Consider the following 20,112-nt stretch of genomic DNA (forward strand, 5'->3'; position numbering starts at 1 on the left):
CTTACAATACAGGATAGTGGGGGAGAAGGGGATAAGCAGGATGGGGGGGATAATGGAAGGGAGGGCAGTGGGAGGAGGGAGCAATTTTGGGGAGGGATAGGATCAAAAGAGAGAACAGAAGCAATGGGGGGCAGGATAGGATGGAGGGAAATATAGTTAGTCTTACACAACACAACTATTATGGAAGTCATTTGCACAACTACACAGATATGGCCTATATTGAATTGCTTGCCTTCCCAAAGAAAATGGGGAGGGAGGGAGGGATGAAGAGAAGCTGGAACTCAAAGTTTTAGGACAACTGTTGAGTATTGTTCTTACAACTAAGAAATAAGAAATACAGGTAATGGGGTATAGAAATTTATCTTGCCCTTCAGGACAAAAGAGAAGATGGGGATAAGGGAAGGGAGGGATGTTAGAAGGGAGGATAGATTGGTGATTGGGATAATTAGAATGTTTGGCGTTTTGGGGAGGGGGGAGGGGAGAAAATTTGCAACCCAAAATTTTGTGGAAATGAATGCTGAATTCTTAAATAAATAAATTTAAATTTAAAAAAAGGAAAAAATTAGAATGGAACAGATGGAAGCTAATGACTTTATGAGAAACCAAGAAATTATAAAACAAAAGCAGAAGAATGAAAAAATGGAATATGAAATATCTCACTGGAAAAACAACTGACCTGGAAAATAGATCCAGAAGAGACAATTTAAAAATTATGGGACTATATGCAAGCCATGATCAAAAAAAGAGTGCAGACATCATCTTTCATGAAATTATCAAGGAAAATTGCCCTGACATTCTAGAACCAGAGGGCAAAATAAATATTGAAAGAATACACCAATCACCTCCTGAAAGAGACCTGAAAAGAGAAACTCCTAGGAATATTATAGCCAAATTCCAGGGTTCCCAGGTCAAGGAGAAAATATTGCAAGCAGTTAGAAAGAAACAATTCAAATATTATGGAAATAAAATCAGGATAACACAGGATCTAGGATCTTCTACATTAAGGGATCAAAGGGCTTGGAACAGGATATTCCAGAGTCAAAGGAACAAAGATTAGAACCAAGAATCACCTACCCAGCAAAACTGAGTATAATACTTCAGGGGAAAAAAATGGTCATTCAATGAAATAGAGGACTTTCAAGTATTCTTGATGAAAGGACCAGAGCTGAAAAGAAAATTTGACTTTCAAACACAAGAATCAAGAGAAGCATGAAAAGGAAAACAGCAAAGAGAAGTCATAAGGGACTTACTAAAGCTGAACTGTTTACATTCCTACATGGATAGATAATATTTGTAACTCTTGAAACTTTTCTCAGTATTTGGGTAGCTGGAGGGATTACACACACATACACACATACACACACACACACACAGCACAGGGTGAGTTGAATAGGATGGGATCATATCTAAAAAAAAAAAAATTAAAGGGTGAGAGAAGAATATATTGGGAGGAGAAAGGGAGAAATGGAATGGGGCAAATTATTTCTCATAGAAGAGGCAAGAAAAAGCTTTTTCAATGGAGTGGAAAAAGGGAGAGGTGAGAGAGAAAAAGTGAAGCTTACTCTCATTACATTTGGCTTAAGGAAGGAATAACATGCTCACTCAATTTCATATGAAAATCTATCTTACCCTACAGGAAAGTAGGGGAGAAGGGGAAAAGCAGGGTGGGGGGAATGATGGAAGAGAGGGCAAATGGAAGGAGGGAGCAATCAGAAGTAAACACTCTTGGGGAGTGACAAGGTCAAAAGAGAGAATAGAAGAAATGGGGAAGCAGGATAGAATGGAAGAAAATTTAGTTAGTCTTACACAACATGACTATTATGGAAGTTGTTTGCAAAATTACACATATATAGCCTATACTGAGTTGTTTGCCTTCTCAGTGGATATGGGTGGGGAGGGAGAAAGATAGAGGAGTCGGAACTCAAAGTTTTAGGAACAAATGTTGAGAACTGTTTTTGCATGCAACTGGGAAATAAGAAATACAGGTAATGGGGTACAGAAATTTATCTTGCCCTACAAGACAAGAGAGAAGATGGGAAGGGAGTAGTGTTAGAAGGGAGGGCAGATTGGTGGAAGGGATAATCAGAATGCTTGGTGTTTCGGGGTGGGGGAAGGGGAGAGATGGGGGGAAAATTTGGAACTCAAAATTTTCACAAGATTTTGAAAACTTAAAATAAACATTAAAAAATTAAAAAAAATAAACACAAAGTCAGCGGTCTGAAATGGAGATTCATAGTTTCATATATAGTCCCCTTTTATATTCTACTATGTATATGGAAATGCTGTTTTTTGACATTTAAGTTGAAAATCAGAATTTTTAAAAAAATCAACTTGACAAATATAAGGTGGGTGACACACAACTAAATAGCAGTATGTAGAGGTGTACGAGTTTGTATCAGCTCTGAAATTTTATTATTATATTTTCTATGAAAATCAGAGCTTGATTTATTTATTGTTCATTGAATAGACTTAAGAAAGTGATGGAGAAAAATGTTAATATAATGCAAATTAAACTAAAAAATAGGTGGAGAACCAATTATTAAACATTTCTTAGAACACCGGTAGCAGTTTGTTTTTTAAAATATTTAACCTATCAGTCCTCCATTATTTCACAACGTGAGTTAGCAGTCAAAAACAGTATACAACCTGGAACTGTACTGTGAGGCATCAAGTCCAGAACTAGGAAGGTGATATCATTCTACTCTACTATGGCCAGACCACATCAGGACAATGACAGTTCAGTATTGGGAGGACACTGATGAACTAGAAAGCATTGAGAGGAAGCCAACCAAGGGTCTCGATTGCTTAAAGGGGAGAAAACCTAGGAGACACGATAGTTGTATTTATGTATTTGAAAAGGTGCCACATGGAAGTGGGATTCAACTTGCTTTACTACAATCCAAAGCACAGAACTAAGAACATGACATGAAAGTTGACAAGAGGTAAATTTAGGCCTTATGTCAAACTTGCTAACAATTACAGATATACAAAAGAGGAAATTGTATTGAGTATTCCTGCACTGGATTAAACCAAAGGCTAGATGACCAATTTATAGAGGCATCTTTATTCAATTACATATAAACAAGATCTCCTCTAAGATCTACTCTACCTCAATTGTTGTTTCATTATTACATATCTAAACAAATCACTACTTTTGTCCCTCCAACACTAAGACAAGAAATTGTCACTGATGTCCCAACTTTATCAAAGTCAAAATGGAAAGGAATTTACAAAACTGGATAAAATACAGCTGGAGAAGCAAGAATTTCAAGTGATGAGATCGGGAAAAAAAGTAGAAATCAAGAAGGAACACTACACTCTCAAACCATATTATAAAGTGCTCATCAAATTTTTTGGTACTGCTTAAAAATAGAAATGTAGGATCTGTGAAACAGAAAAAATTAGCAAGCACCAAAAACAATTAAACAATAACCCAGTGTTTGAGAAAACCCTTTGATTCAAGAATGGCTAAACAAACTGTGGTACATGAATGTAATGGAATATTACTAGGCCAGAAGAAATAATGAATATGAAAAAGTATGAAAAATTTTAATGAATTGATGATAAAGTGAAATAATCAGAACCAGGAAAACAATAAGTAATGAATATACAAATGAATTTCAGAGAGGTAGTACCTATTAGGTTCTAGCACTGTGCTAAACATTTTGCTATCACTGATGAAATCTATAAGTCATATATAAAATGTAAAAAAACATAGAGAAATGCCTCGAATGTGTTTGACAGATCCTCTCTAGAGTATCTATAAGGGAACATGAACAAGAATCACACAGGTAGAAAAGGCAGAGATGATTTAGATCTATAATGATAAAGGGAATTCAGAGAAAAATTCAGGGGTGAGGAATCTGCAGCTTCGAGGCCACATAGGATCCTCTAGGTCTTCAAGTGAGATCCTTTGACTGAATTCAAACTTCAAAGAACAAATCCTCTTAATAAAAGGATTTGTTCTATAAAATCTGGATTCAGTTGAAAGGCTGCACCCAAGGACCTAGAAGGCCACATGTGGCCTCAAGGTCACAGGTTTCCCACCCCTGGTCCAGGTCAATGGACAATCCAATTAAAAAAACATGTGGGGTGAGAGATATAGTTCTGTCACTAACTAGCTATGCCATCTTGAACAAATCAGTTAACTTTTCTAAGTCTGTTTCTTCATCTGAAAATAAAAAAAGTAGACCTGACTCAATTTAGTTTAGGTAACATTATTTGGTACTTACTATGTCCAAGGTACCATGCTTGGGTTCTAAGACCCTATGTTCCCATAAATCTATCAATTTAGAATGAAAAAGGAGGATGTGTACTCTCCAAAATTAATAAGTAAAATAGGTCCACTGAATATAATGTACCATGTGTCCCTCCATAATACTTTCATAGATATTACCCATCAGGAGTGCTGAAAGAGAAGAAGAGATGATTTCTCTAATTATACAAGACTGGGTAAAGGAAATACCTGGATAGTGATGATGCCTTTCTCAGTGTCTGTCTGCAAGTGGATCTCCATTTCTGGCAATGTCTGGCCCTCTGAAATCAACTTGTGGCGCAATTTTTCCAAGGCATCACTACCATTGGAGATCAGTTCTCGTATAAATACCTATTGAAAGGGAGATAAAAAGGAAGTAACTCATAGTAAACACTGCAATACTTCGTCAACTACAATTAAAACCACTACAGGATTGGGAATAATAATCCCAATATGCTTTAGTTCTTTGGATATAGGAGTTTTCCTGATTTTTTAACTACAAAGAGGTTTCTCAAGGCTGTTCCATAAAAACCCTTTCTTCAGCAAGGGTAAGCAGTCATAACACTGAATCTTTTCTGAATTTAGAAAGCCAAAAGTCATGGTACTGTCATGCAAAAGTCTAAAATCAAAGGTAAATACTATCACAGATTTTTTTTTTTAATGAATATACCATATCTCTTCTATTTCATAAAGGAAGAAATGTTCACTGCTTCTTTTTCAAATACTGAGTTTCAATTAAATATTTCTATAAAACTGAAATTAACTGTACTCTACAGACATACGTAGGACTCATTACAAATCCATCATCAAGGACAACTGAAAATAAGTCTATGACAGATTTCAAATGCAAATACATGTGATACAAAATTACAAAAAGTACTCAGAGGGTATAATTTAACCTCAAATAGAACTGAATCTGGGGAAAACTTAAAACAGTTTTTTAGACAATAGATTTCTTTTAAGGCCCCCTCCTCTTTACCACATACACGTCTTACCCTTCCACTTTACTCTTCTCTATAACCTAATACTCAATTATGTATCTCTGTATAGCAATTCTTGGCTATCTATACATATATTTATCACTCTTTTTCACTTCTTAAACATTGTCTCCCTTGTAAGAATTCTAAGCTCCTCAGAGAGCTTGTTACTTGGTAATTCGACATATAATAGGTCCTCCATAAAGATGGCTCACTGGCTGATTTTTAAGCAATCACTTCAAAAATCTCCAAAATTTAGGGTAGTTAAGGTGTAGGCAGCATATTTACTAACCATAATGTACACCAAGAACTCATCCACAATGGAATTGTTACTTTAGACTTAAGTGAGCACAACTCCTAATCACCCCAATTCATATGTCAAAGGGATTTATTGATTTAAATCGTCGACAAAATAAAATTTATTTCCAGAGTCAACCTATGCAAAGAACCATCTGGGTATATTTATCTATGAAACCAGAAACAGATTTCTGTTTAAAGGACTCTCTGGTAGCTTAGAACAGAACCTGCCCAGAGTTCAGTACTTTCTCATGACTAATATACTATCTGGTATTCCTTAGAATTGTATAAAATATATATATATATATATATATATATACACACACACACACACACACACACACACACACACACACACACACACACATAAATAATATATAATTGTATTAAATTATATATATAAATAAATTTAAATACATACATAAATAAATTTAAATATAAATATATATAAATAAATATATAAATTATATATTAAATATATATACATATAAATAAGCTTGGCCAACAGAAACAATGCCAGCATTGGGAGTGATTAACAGATACTATACCTCCTTCTCTGAGTATAAGGACCGAGCAACAATGTCCAAAAGCTTCTTTGTCTCAGCCTGGAACTCGTGTTTGGAGGTGGAACCTAGTAAGTAATCACATACACAGCCACTAAGATCTAATTTCTATTTCCTGAAAGAACTTATAAACATGACTGGGGAGGGGGTTACTTATTATGATTTCTGATAGTCTTTTTTTAAACAGTGAATGGTATGAAGGGAGTCAAGGGACATTTAAGGAACATATAACTTCTGAGTAACTCTTACAGGTATGAAAGTGCTACAGAATTTTCCCACCTTGATCAGTGGACTTGGGTTTTCTAGGGCTCCTTTTTACAATAAAGTGAAAAAGAAACTTAATCTATAGATATGTCCCAATTAATGCAAACAACTCATTCCCCTGAAATGATTCCATTATTTGAAGTCACACTGCATATTACCATTGGATGACCTGGTACCAAGTAACATCTTTTTACATAATTAAAACTTCAAATAGTATGAATTAAATACATATATATATATATATATAGTACAAAATCACTAATATAGAAATTTTTTACATGATTGCACATGTATATAACCTATTCCTGATTGCTTACCATCTCAGGGAGCAAGGAAGGAAAGGAAGAAGGCAGGAATTTGGAATTCAAAACTTAAAATAAAATGTTTAAAAATGTTAAAGTTAAAAAAAAATTGTTTTAACAACTAGTAAAAAAAATAAAATAAAAAAATTTAGATGAAGAAAAAAATACATGTTTTCAAAAAAGATTCTATTAGTATCAATTTGGCAAGTATTTTAAGACTGTGGAATTGGTTTTAGATATTCCTTTTACAGGCAACTTCTGTAGCACAATTATCTGGCAATATCTAGGATAAATTTTTTTATACTTGATTATCAGCCCCTAGAGACTATATCCAAGAAATTTAATCTATCTTTCTCCCTTTCTATCTCACACCCTCTGTTTCTGCCTGGACATTATAAGACCAGAAATGGACAGATTTGAAAAATGGTTTTGAAGTTCATCTTTATAAAACTTCTTAAACCCCTGGGGAATAAAAGATACAATTTAAGAAAAAAATCCTTGGAGAAGCTCAGCCAGTAACCTCCAAATTTACTTCTTACCTCTGATGATCACTGGTAAAATCATCATTTTAGGGGATGGTACCAAATCCCCTAGTTTTACAGGCAGCCACCAGAGGGTGTGAGACACATTAGGATGAAAGCCAGAGGTCCTTGTTGTACAGAGGGGGAACATTATTTTTGGGGAAAAGTGAGAATCCCATGTGTATGAGGCCTGCCATATTCAAAATTAATTGCTTCCATCATCTCAACTATTTCCTACTGTTGAGCCCAATAGCAATACCCAAGTCAACTGCTGTTAGTACCCTGAACAGTCTCTGTGCTGCTGATGATATTGTGCAGTGGCTCCTCTTTTTTATCTTCAGCTGCCTGTGTACTATATTTCCGTCCACCACAGATGCTAGAAACACCCAGGTTCTGCACAGGCCTCATAATCTCAACATTTCTCCATCGACATGGGGAGAGTCTTCCTAAAAAAAAAAAAAATTCAAAATGATTGGAAAATAATAATAATACTATATAGCACATTAAAGTTTTCAAAGTGCTTTAAACATTAAATCACCTCATCTCCACAAAAACCCTATGAGGTAGATGATATTTTTATTCCCATTTTACAGATGAGAAACTTAAAGTATAGATAGTAATTTTCCCCAGGGTGACACAGCTAAGTAAATGTCTGAAGTAGAATTCAAAGTCAAATCCTTCCTGACTCTAAGTCCTGGGTTCTATCCAAGGGTCCACCTTGGCAGTCCATTAATAGATGTGAACAGGTTAGTGTACTCTAACTACGACCTCTATCAGAAAAGGGTGTGGATTTTTCTAAAGCTATCAGTTTTTCAAAAATGCCCATAATTCCCCACAAGAAATGAATGCAGTACCTGAACTTAATTAAAAGTTTTCCCAGGTTTTCTTTATCTGTATTATTCTGATTATCCTCCCTTGAAAATCTCAAAAAGTCTAGGATGTTGAGGAAATTCACAAAACACAATTCATTTAATCCTTAGGTCTCCAGAGTTCTAGTGGACCCTGTCACTGAACTGTTACACTGACTTACGCCACCCATTCAACAATCCTTTCAATTCACCACACACTTATTAAATGCATACTAGCAAATAAAAGTGTTAGGTGCTAGGGCTACAAAAACAAAAAACAAACAACCTATGAGAAAGAAGTTTGCATTCTGATGGATGAGAAACAACAAATAAGTAAATACAAAGTAATTTTAAGAAAGAGAAAAGTAGGTACACAGCAACAACCACAGTGTGCAAGGAATTTTTCTGGTAGACAGTACTTCATTGAAATGCATGGACTTAAAAAATTTCCAATGGACTCGAGGTAAAATGCCTTCTACATCCAAAGAAAGAACTATGGAATTGGACTGTAGATAGAAACAGACCATTTTCTTTTGTATTTGGTTGTTTTATGGTTTCTCCCATTCATTTTAATCCTTCTATGCAAATGCATTTAATAGGAATGTACGTGTAGAACCTATGTAAGATTGTACATCATCTCAGGGAGGGAGTGAGGAGGGAGGGGGGAAGGAGGAGGAGGGAGTGGAAAAAATCTAAAATATATGGAAGTGATTGTCAAACACTGAAAACAAATAAAATAATTCAACTTTAAAAATAAATAAAGTAATAACAGCATGGGAAAGACAAGGAGGTTCAAAAAAAAGTCTCCAGTAGGATGTGTCATGAGTTCTGCTTTGAAGAAAGCTAGGAATTCTTTGAAGCAAAGATAAAGAGTGCCTATAAGTAATGATGGATAACCCATGCAAAGACATCTTGAAGGAGGGAAACAGAGTATCGTGTACAACAAAAAGTTAGATTAGTGGGGCAGTCTAACTGAAAAAGCACACAAAGAGTGATATGAAATAAGACTGGAAAGGCAACTGGAAGCCACATTATAAAGGGCCCTAAATGTCCTTTATCAAACAATTAGTACATGAATGTGTATCTCACTAAAGAAGATTATAAATGAAGGAAGGATGGTACAGAAGAAGGAACAAGAGAAAAGAGAGAGAGAGAGAGAGAGAGAGAAGATAGATAGCGTGGTGTCCTGCCTTCCTGGAGCTGATCATTTAGCAGAGACAAGACAGGTATACACATATAATAAAAATTAAGACATGTGCAGTAGATACCAAGAAGATCAACATCACTGGCTGGCAGCATGAATATGATCCTTTTTTTTTTTGGTTTTGTTTTTGATTTCTAAATTAATTTTTTTTTCCAATTTTCAAACAATTTTTTCTCCGTCCCACTCCTCTACACCTGGGGGGAGAAAAGAAACACAAAGACCCAAAACAAATAAGCATGCTAAGAAAAATAAACCCATAATGATCATGTCCAAAAATGTGTGTCAAATTCTTCAGATTAATCCATCAGCTCTGTTAGGAGGTGGGCAGAAATCTGAATCATCAGTCCTCTAGAATCAAAGATTAATCATCATACTGATTGTAAGTTCTGAAATCTTTAAAATGAATTGATTTTCAGAGGTTGATAACATAATATAAATTGTTCTCCTGCATTGTAAACAGTAACAGAAACACTGTGTGAAAATCAACTATGACAGACTTAGCTCTTCTGACAAATGGGCTCCCCTTTCCATCAAGTCAAAATTCAAAGCAGAACCCAGAACGAAGAAAAGGAAAGAAGTGAAGGATATGATCCATAATGGTTTCCAAAAGAGACTTCAATATCTCTCAGTACAATTATAATTCGTATAATAATGAGAAACCCGCCTAGTGACCAACAAGATTTCTGATGAACGAGGACATGCAGCATTAAGACTCAAACAGCAAATGCAATACTATATAAACTATATGTGGGGGGGGGAGAAAAATTTAGAAATCAAAATCTTATTAAAAATGAATATTGAAAACTATGTTTATGTGAAATTGGAGAAAAAATACTATTAAGTAGGGAAATAAATAAATTGTTCTGGTTCTACTCACTTCATTTGACATCAATCCACACAAATCTTTCTATGTTTCCTCTGAAATCGTCTTTTTCTTAATTTCTTAAAACATAATAGTATTCTATTACATTAATATACCACTATTTGTTTGCCCATTTCCCAAATGATGGGCACTCCCTGAGTTTCCAGTTGTTGTTTTTTTTTGTCATCACAAGAACTGCTAAATTTCTTGTACATAAAGAATCTTTCCCTCTTTAAAAAAAAAAAAATCTCCTAGGGGTGTTATTTCTGGGTCAGAGAACTCTCTTTTAAAGAGCCAATACCATCCCAGCCAAATCTGGTTTGAATCAACACTTTTCTGATGAGTTTCATTCTTACTTGAAAAGTTATGATTACAAAGTAAATCAGTGCTGAATTTCAATGAATTACTTCAGAAAAAATAAAAAGTTGTACTGGAAGAACACTACAGCAAAGAATCAATAAATGATCTGCTGATCAGGTTAGAATTTCTGAGGGAGGGAATTACGCAGGCTAAAAGACAGCCAAGAAAGCATTCAATTTAACAAGCTTTACTAAGGATCCACTCTAGAAAGGCACTGTGCTAGGTTTAGGTCCTGGGGATATAAAGGTAAAAAATAAAACTCACCACATTCTACTTCGAAATAAAGGAACTGTAACATTTAAGTGCTTCAAAACTCAACAGTTTCAATCATATCCACACAAATATAAAAATCCTCCTAACCTGTTTTCCCATCTTACATCAACCTGTCGTGTATATTAATGACATATGAGTCTCCCAATATTAATTTCATTGTCAATGTCTGGCTTATTAAGAAACTAATATGGTTGATTCCCTACTGACTCTCAGACTAAATCTAAATACTTCACTCCGGCACTGAAAGCCCTTCAACAACTGAATCCACCTTTATCTAGTCTTCTGTACCAGTCCAGTTTGTCTCCCTCACAAATGCGATGCTCACCCTCACCTGCTCACATGCTATCTGCCCCAGAAGCCAAGAATGCTCTTTCTGACTACTTCCCCTAAAGCAGCAGCACAGTGTTAAGAGTTGACTTACTGCACCAAAAAGGGTTTAAACAGTAAAAAGGGGAAAAGCTGCCAGGTTTTTAATTTTAATAAATCCTATTTATAAGCAATGCATGCTTCATTTTCACTGAACAACATTTGGTAAACTGTGTTTCTTCAAAGTTTTATTCTCTCCAGTTTTGCTCTTCTTCTAATCTTTCCTCCCTCAAAAAAAAAAAACAGGAACTATTTCAGGGAACCTCATGTCTTCCCTGACCTTCATCCTTCCTTAACTAAGACTGGCCCCTTCTCGTCCTCTTAGCCTCCCCCCCTCCACTAAATAAACTAAGAAGGGGAAAAATATATATGAGCTCCACAAGAAATAGGAAAATCCAAGGAACACAACTCTAATATTTTGGGGCTCCCCTTTCTATCAAATCAAAATTCAAAGCGGAACCTGGAACTAAGAAAAGGAAAGAGGTAAAGAATGGTTTCCAAAAGAGACTTCAATATTTCTCAGTACAATTCCAAGGTTGTAAGAATTAGAAACCTGCCTAGTGACCAACTAGATTTAGGTGAATGAAGACATGCAGAATGAAGTTTCAAAGAGAAAATGCAATACTATATAAACCAGATACCAAACATGTTATCTACAATGCTTCTTCCTTTGCCTCTTTCCCCCAATACCCCAAAGGAAAAACCACAAACCTCAATGACAGACTACAATGTTCTAGTGTTAAATTATTTAGTGGTTTGGGTCATACAAAATAGGAAGCATTAAGAGACAGAATATGCCACAAAAACAAAAGGCCTAGGGAAGAAGGACAGTGCTACAGAATTCATCCCCTATCCTGCAAGGCTCAGCTCCATGAAGTCACCTTTGCTGACCAGGTGGTCAGCCCACACTGGCTTCACACAGCTCTTGATTCACATCATGCATGCGAAAATGGATCCCTGTTATAGTTCTTGCATTACTATTACTGTATTACTACTATTTGACTATTCACATATCCATGAGCTTTGTCTTCCCAAGTAGATGGGAAACTCCTGAAATTGCTCTTCAGCCATCAATGATTAATTGCCAAATCTGATGACCCTTTCATAGTCCTCACCCTACTTGAATTCTGCTACAGTTGACACTGCTGACAATTCTTCACACACACACACACACACACACACACACACCCCAAAACACACACATCCCTCTCATCAGTTCCCATGAGTTTAATTATCATCTCTATGCCAGATGACTCACAGATCTAAACAGCCAATTCATCTCTCTCTCCTCAGCTTATATCTATATCCAACTGGACATTTCCAACTGGATGTTTCTCAAATTCATAATGCCCAAAAAACAGAATTCATTCTCTTTCCCATCAAGCTCACCACGTTACCAAACTTTCCTATTTCTGTTGAAGGCACCACCATTTGAACAATCTCTCAGGCTTAAAAGCTCTGTATCACATAATCATTGCTAAATCTTGCCACTGAAAACTTTCACTTTTCCCAAACTGAGCCGTGAAAGTAACAGAAGGATATAAAATGACACAAATCCAGGTCAGACATCTCTACAAAGAAATGAGCAAAGCCCAACACTAATCAAAGTCAAGAGGCAATCTGGAAAAAGGAGCAAAGAGAAAAAGAATCTGACCATAAGAAGCTACTATGGTGACAAGGAAGCTCAAGACTCAAACACAGAAGAGAATGATTTAAAAATCTCTATAAGCAAAGCTTCAAAGAAAAATGCAGATCAGACATAAACCTAACAAGAATTCCTAGAAGAATGAAAGGAGAGTGAGAGAAAAGAATAAATGAGGGGAAATAGGATGGAGGGAAATACAAAGTAAATCCAACTATGAATATGACTAGGATGACCTCTCCCATAAAACGGAAGTGGATAGCAGAGTGGATTAAAACTCAGAATTGTAATACATTGTTTACAAGAAACACATTGGACACTGAGACACACAGAGTAAAGGTAAAAAGCTGGAGCAAAATCTATTATACTTCAACTGAAATTAAAAATAAAAAGCAGGGTAGCCTTCATAATCTCAAACAAAGCAAAAGCAAAAATAGATCTAATTAAAAGAGACCTACTAAAAGGTACAATAGATCAGCATTTCTTAAACTGTGGGTCACAAAAAATTTGGCAACAATAAAAGTTTGCTAACATGCAGTGACCTAAAATTAATTAAAAACCAAACACATAATGAGTCCAAGAAGTTTCTGACAGCACTTACATGGCACAACTTCACTGCAACCTTGGTTCTGAACACAAAGCATGGGTACTCTGCACTACACATGCTCTCCTGCCATGCAACACCAATGAATGCAGCCAAAACGCAAAAATTTTGTGGATGGAAAATGTTTAAGAAGCCCTGCCATAGACAATGAAGTGATATCATTACTAAACGTATATGCAGCAAATACTGTAGCATCAAAATATTTTTTTCTTAATAGTACTTTTTCAAGTTACATGTGAAGGTAGTTTTCAACATTGACTTTTGTAAGACTTATGAGTTTCAAATTTTTCTTCCTCATCCCTTCCCCCCCGCAACTTTTTCAGCCATTCCCCAACTGATGGGACACTAATATATTGTTGGTGGAGTTGTGAACTGATCCAACCATCCTGGAGAGCAATTTGGAACTACGCCCAAAGGACAATCAAACTCTGCATACCCTTTGATCCAGTAATACCACTACAAGGTCTGTATCCCAAAGAGAGTATAAAAAAACAAAAAGAACCCACATGTACAAAAATATTTACAACAGCTCTTTCTGTGGTGTTAAAGAACTGGAAATTGAGAGCATGCCCATCAACTGGGAAATGACTGAACATGTCGTGGTAAGAACTAATGGAGTCTAAATACTGAATGAAGAACAGAACATAATTTTCATTTTTTTATTGGGTTTTTTTTTTTGGTGAGTTTTTCCTTTTGTTCTATTTCTTATTTCACAACATGACTAAAAATGTTTTAAAAAAAATTAATTGAAATGTAAATACCATACTGCTGAACTTCTGGGTCCCTTAAGAAACAAGATGGTGAACTAGACATATATACAAAGAACTACTCAGGAGAAAATTTATATGTCTAAATGCTTGTATCAATGAAAGAAAAAACAGAAAAAAAAAAAAAACAGACATGCAATTAAAAAACCTAGAAAAACAACAAATTTAAAATACCCAATTAAACACCAAAATAAAAATCCAGAAAAATCAAAGATTAATAAAAGTGAAAGTAAAAACAAACAAAAAAATTACACTAATAAATAAAAGCTTTTAAAAAATAATAAAACAAACTATTGGCTAATTTGTTTTTGTTTGTTTATTTATTTGACATTCATTTTAACAAAATTTTGGGTTCCAAATTTTCTCCCCTTTTCTCCCCTCCCCCCCCAAACACCAAGCATTCTAATTGCCCCTATGACCAATCTGTTCTCTCTTCTATCATCCCTCTCTGCCCTTGTCTCTATCTTCTCTTTTGTCCTGTAGGGCCAGATAACTTTCTATACCCCTTTACCTGTATTTCTTATTTCCTAGTGGCAAGATCATTACTCGACAGTTGTTCCTAACACTTTGAGTTCCAACTTCTTCACCTCCCTCCCTCCCCACCCCTTCCCTCTGGAAGGCAAGCAATTCAATATAGGCCAAATCTGTGTAGTTTTGCAAATGACTTCCATAATAGTTGTGTTGTATAAGACTGACTATATTTCCCTCCATCCTATCCTGTCCCCCATTACTTCTATTCTCTTTTGATCCTGTCCCTCCCCATGAGTGTTGACCTCAAATTGCTCCCTCCTCCCCATGCCCTCCCTTCCATCATCCCCCCACCCTGCTTATTCCCTTATCCCCCACTTTCCTGTATTGTAAAATAGGTTTTCATACCAAAATGAGTGTGCATTTTATTCCTTCCTTTAGTGGAATGTGATGAGAGTAAACTTCATGTTTTTCTCTCACCTCCCCTCTTTATCCCTCCACTAATAAGTCTTTTGCTTGCCTCTTTTATGAGAGATAATTTGCCCCATTCCATTTCTCCCTTTCTCCTCCCAATATATTTCTCTCTCACTGCTTGATTTCATTTTTTTAAGATATGATCCCATCCTCTTCAATTCACTCTATGTGTGTGTGTGTGTGTGTGTGTGCATGTGTGCGTGTGTAATCCCACCCAGTACCCAGATACTGAAAAGTTTCAAGAGTTACAAATATTGTTTTTCCATGTAGGAATGTAAACAGTTCAACTTTAGTAACTCCCTTATGACTTCTTTTTGTTGTTCACCTTTTCATGCTTCTCTTCATTCTTGTTTTTGAAAGTCAAATTTTCTTTTCAGCTCTGGTCTTTTCATCAAGAATGCTTGAAAGTCCTCTATTTCATTGAAAGACCAATTTTTCCCCTGAAGTATTATACTCAGTTTTGCTGGGTAGGTGATTCTTGGTTTTAGTCCTAGTTCCTTTGACTTCTGGAATATCCTATTCCATGCCCTTCGATCCCTTAATGTAGAAACTGCTAGATCTTGTGTTATCCTGATTGTATTTCCACAATACTTGAATTGTTTCTTTCTAGATGCTTGCAATATTTTCTCCTTGACCTGGGAACTCTGGAATTTGGCCACAGTGTTCCTAGGAGTTTCTCTTTTTGGATCTCTTTCAGGCGGTGTTCTGTGGATTCCTTGAATATTTATTTTGCCCTCTGGTTCTAGAATCTCAGGGCAGTTTTCCTTGATAATTTCATGAAAGATGATGTCTAGGCTCTTTTTTTGATCATGGCTTTCAGGTAGTCCCATAATTTTTAAATTGTCTCTCCTGGATCTATTTTCTAGGTCAGTTGTTTTTCCAATGAGATATTTCACATTATCTTCCATTTTTTGATTCTTTTGGTTTTGTTTTGTGATTTCTTGGTTTCTCATAAAGTCATTAGCCTCCATCTGTTCCATTCTAATCTTGAAAGAACTATTTTCTTCAGTGAGCTTTTGAACCTCCTTTTCCATTTGGCTAATTCTGCTTTTGAAAGCATTCTTCTCCTCATTGGCTTCTTGAACCTCTTTTGCCAATTGAGTTAGCCTATTTTTCAAGGTGTTATTTTCTTCAGCATTTTTTTGGGTCTCCTTTAGCAGGGTGCTGACCTGCTGTTCATGCTTTGACTGCATGTCTCTCATTTCTCTTCCCAGCTTTTCCTCCACCTCTCTAACTTGATTTTCAAAATTCTTTTTGAGCTCTTCCATGGCCTGAGCCCATTGAGTGGGCTGGGATACAGAAGCCTTGATTTCTGTGTCTTTGCCTGATGGTAAGCATTGTTCTTCCTCATCAGAAAGGAAGGAAGGAAATGCCTGTTCACCAAGAAAGTAACCTTCTATAGTCTTATTTCTTTTCCCTTTCCTGGGCATTTTCCCAGCCAGTGACTTGACCTCTGAATATTCTCCTCACACCCACCTCGCCTCCTGATCCTCCCAGCCAGCGTTTGGGGTCTGAGATTCAAATGCTGCTTCCCAGCCTCAGGGCTTTGGCGGGGGCGGGGCTGCTATTCAGTGTGAGATTAAGTTCAGGTGCTTGAGTGGGGGCAGGGCGGCCTCACAGGGCTCAGTTCCCTCCGGGGGTTTATGCAGAGACCTTCAACAATGGATCCAGGCTCCTGCCTGCTTGGGGAGCCCTGGTCTGCCGCTGCCTCAGCTGCTGCTTTCCAAGGGGGCCTGAGTTATGGGGGCACCCCACTCCCCTCTCGACCCGCCAAAGAGACCCTCTCACCAACCCCCGTCACCTGTGGGTGGAGGGACCCGAGCGGCCGCTGCAGATCCCGTCCCTGAAGCCTGCTCAGATCTGTTCCTCTCGGCACCGCGGGCACGGCAGGGCCGTGCTATGCTCCCAGTCCTGGCGCCCAGTCTGCGGCGCGAAGGACCTTTTGCAAGAAGTTTGCTAGTCCCTCTGGAACAGAAATCTCCTTTGCTCCACTGTTCTGTGGCCTCTACTGCTCCAGAATTCGCCGTGAGTTCCTTTTTACAGATGTTCTATGGATTGTGGGTTCGGAGCTATGTGTATGTGTGTCTTTCTACTCCGCCATCTCGGCTCTGCCCCCTCCGGCTAATTTGTTTAAAGAAAGATAGAAGAAAGCCAAATTACCAGTATTAAAAATAAATTGGGTGAATTCACAAACAATAAAGAAAAAATAAAAACAACTACTAGGAGCTATTTTACCCAATTATGTGGCAATATATCTGAAAATCTAAATGAAATGGATGAATACTTGAAAAAAAATAAATTGTTCAGATAATCAGAACAGGAAACAGAATACTTAAATGACCTTATCTTAGAAAAAGAAACTGAACAAACCACAAATGGATCCCCTAAGGAAAATAAAAACTCAAACTGATGAATTTGCAAGAGAATTCTACCTAATATCTAAAGAACAACTGACTCCAACACTTTTTTAAAACTTAAAAAACAGGGAGAGAAGGAATCCTACTAAGTTGCTTCTATGACATAAATTTGTTCTTGATACCTAAACCAGAGTCAAAACTTGGAAAGAAAATTATACACTAATTTCCCTAATGAATACTAATGAAATAATTTTAAGAAAATACTGGCAAGTAGATTTCAGCAATAAATCACCAAGATGGATTTATACCAGCAAAGCAGAGTTGGTTCAAAATTAGGAAAACTATAAGCATAACTGCCCATATTAACAAAAAACAAAAATCATGGTAATTTTAGTAGATGCAGAAAATGCTTTAGATAAAATACAACACATATTCTTGTCAGAAATACTAGAAAGCACAGGAATAAATGATACAGAAACAAATGATAAAAGATGAAGTAGTGTCTATCTTAAGCCATCAACTATTATCTGTAATGAGGATAAACTAGAAATCTTTCCAATAAGATCAAAAGTTAAGGAAGTATGACCACTATCTCCATTACTATTAAATACTGTACTAAAAATGCTAGTTATTAAAGTAAAACAAGAAAATGCAATTGAAGCATAATGAGGCAACAAAACTTACTTTCTGCAGATGTGATGGCGTGTCAAGAAAATTCTAGAATCAACTAAAAAATAGCTGAGACAATCAACAACTTCAGCAAAGTTGCAGGATATAAAATAAATTCACACAAATCCTTAGCCTTTCTATATGTTATCAAGTAAACATCCAATGAAGACAGAGAGATTGCATTTAAAATACCTAAAGAGAATAAAAAATACTTGGGGTCTACCTTCCAAAACACACAGGACCTATATGAGTACAATTTTAAAACACTTGTTACATAAATAAAAGAGCTAAACAATTGGAGAAACATTAATTGCTAATGGGTAGGCCAAACCAATATAATAAAAATTACATTATTACCTAAATTAATTTACTTATTCAGTGCCATGCAAATCAAATTACCAAAGGACTATTTTATAGAACTACAGAATTTCTCCTTTATCTGGAGGAACCAAAAGTCAAGAATATCATGGGAAAAAATGAAAAAAGGGGGAAGGGGAGAGGAAGATGCAAGTGGGAAATTAGCAGTAATAGATCTCAAACTATACAATAAAGCTGCAATCATCAAAATAATCTGATACTGGCTAAAAAACAGAAAGGTACCAGGTAAGAAATAAAGTTCCATCAGCTGAATGGATTAGACACATTAATATATAGAAGCAAATATTACAAACCTAGAGTTCAATTTAGCTTTGGAGGCAAGAACTCACTGACCAAAATTGTTGGGAAAATTGGAAAGGAATCTGGCAGAAAATGGGCAAAGACCAACATCTCACATCCATAGGAAGATAAACTTAAATATGTACATGATTTGGAGATAAAAGGTGACATCATAAGCAAATTAGCAGATCAGGGAAGAAATTACCTGGGATATATGGATATGGTAAAAGTTCATGACCATAGAGAAGTTTACAGAAAATAAAATAGACAGTTTTGATTACATAAAATTAAAAAGTTTCTACACAAACAAAAAAAACCAAAGCAGCTAAAATTAGAAGAAAATCAACAACTGGCAAGTTTCTCTGATAAAGGTCTCGTTTCCCAAATATGTAGGGAACTGAGTCAAATTTACAAGAACAAGGGTCATTTCACAACTGATATATGATCAAAGGATACAGAGTAGGCAGCTTTCAGAAGAAATCAAAACCCTCAATAATCACATGAAAAAATCCCTCTAAATCACTAATAATTACAGAAATGCAAATTAAAACAAGTTTGAAATACCACCTCACCTCCATTAAATTGGCTGACAGAAATGGAAAATAACAAATACTGGAGTTGCTGTGAGAAAATAGGAACACTAATGCACTGCTGTGCGACTGTAAACCAATCCCACCATTCTGGAAAGAAAAACTATATCCAAAAAGCTATTAAACACTACATGTACTCCTACCCAGCAATACTGCTACTGTACTGTGTACTCAAACAGATAAAAGAAATAGGAAAAGGACCTATATAAGTACAAAAACATTTATAACAGCTCTTTTAGTGGTGACAAAGAAGTGGAAACAGAGGGAGGAGGTGCTCATCTACTGAGAAATGGTCAAACAAGTTATGGTACATGAATGCAATAAAATATTATCATACTACAAAAAAATGACGAAAAGGATGGTTTCAGAAAGACCTGGGAAGACTGGCATAAACTAATGCAAAATGAAGTTAATCAATCATGAAAAGTTTAATAACTTGTAGATCAATATAATGACTAAACATAATTCCAAAGGACTCAAGACAAAACATGCTACCTATCACTAGATGGAGCACTGATGCACTCAACATCAGATTGAAGCATATTTTCTTCTTTCTTTTTCTCTCTTTTGGACTAATACCAAAAAAAAAATTTTTTGCATGACCATGCATATTTGTAATGGGTTCTAATTTTCTTGCTTTCTCAATGGCTGGCAAAGGGGACGATGACGGAGGGACAACTTTAAACTAAAAATAAAATTGAATTTTTAAAAAAATCAGAAAAAGAAAAAAGTCTAAATTTGCCTCTTTTCAGCTTTTACCCACTGCTCCTCATTCTGCACCTCTGGGGCCAA

General features: G+C 36.0%; 1 protein-coding gene across 2 annotated transcripts in view; it reads right to left on the reverse strand.

Moving 5' to 3' along the window:
• The window catches only part of TRAP1 (TNF receptor associated protein 1), an 84,329-nt gene that overhangs the window by 53,286 nt on the left and 10,931 nt on the right, over positions 1 to 20,112 (reverse strand). For both annotated transcript variants that reach the window (XM_072603235.1, XM_072603241.1), the window contains exons 2-4: positions 7,461 to 7,625; positions 6,078 to 6,160; positions 4,466 to 4,606 (exon numbers count right to left, since the gene is read on the reverse strand). In XM_072603235.1, coding sequence (XP_072459336.1) covers positions 4,466 to 4,606; positions 6,078 to 6,160; positions 7,461 to 7,625 — 389 coding nt within the window. The remainder of the gene's footprint in view (positions 1 to 4,465; positions 4,607 to 6,077; positions 6,161 to 7,460; positions 7,626 to 20,112) is intronic.

Source organism: Notamacropus eugenii, chromosome 1 (assembly GCF_028372415.1).
Source record: "Notamacropus eugenii isolate mMacEug1 chromosome 1, mMacEug1.pri_v2, whole genome shotgun sequence".
In the NCBI taxonomy this organism is placed as follows: domain Eukaryota; kingdom Metazoa; phylum Chordata; class Mammalia; order Diprotodontia; family Macropodidae; genus Notamacropus; species Notamacropus eugenii.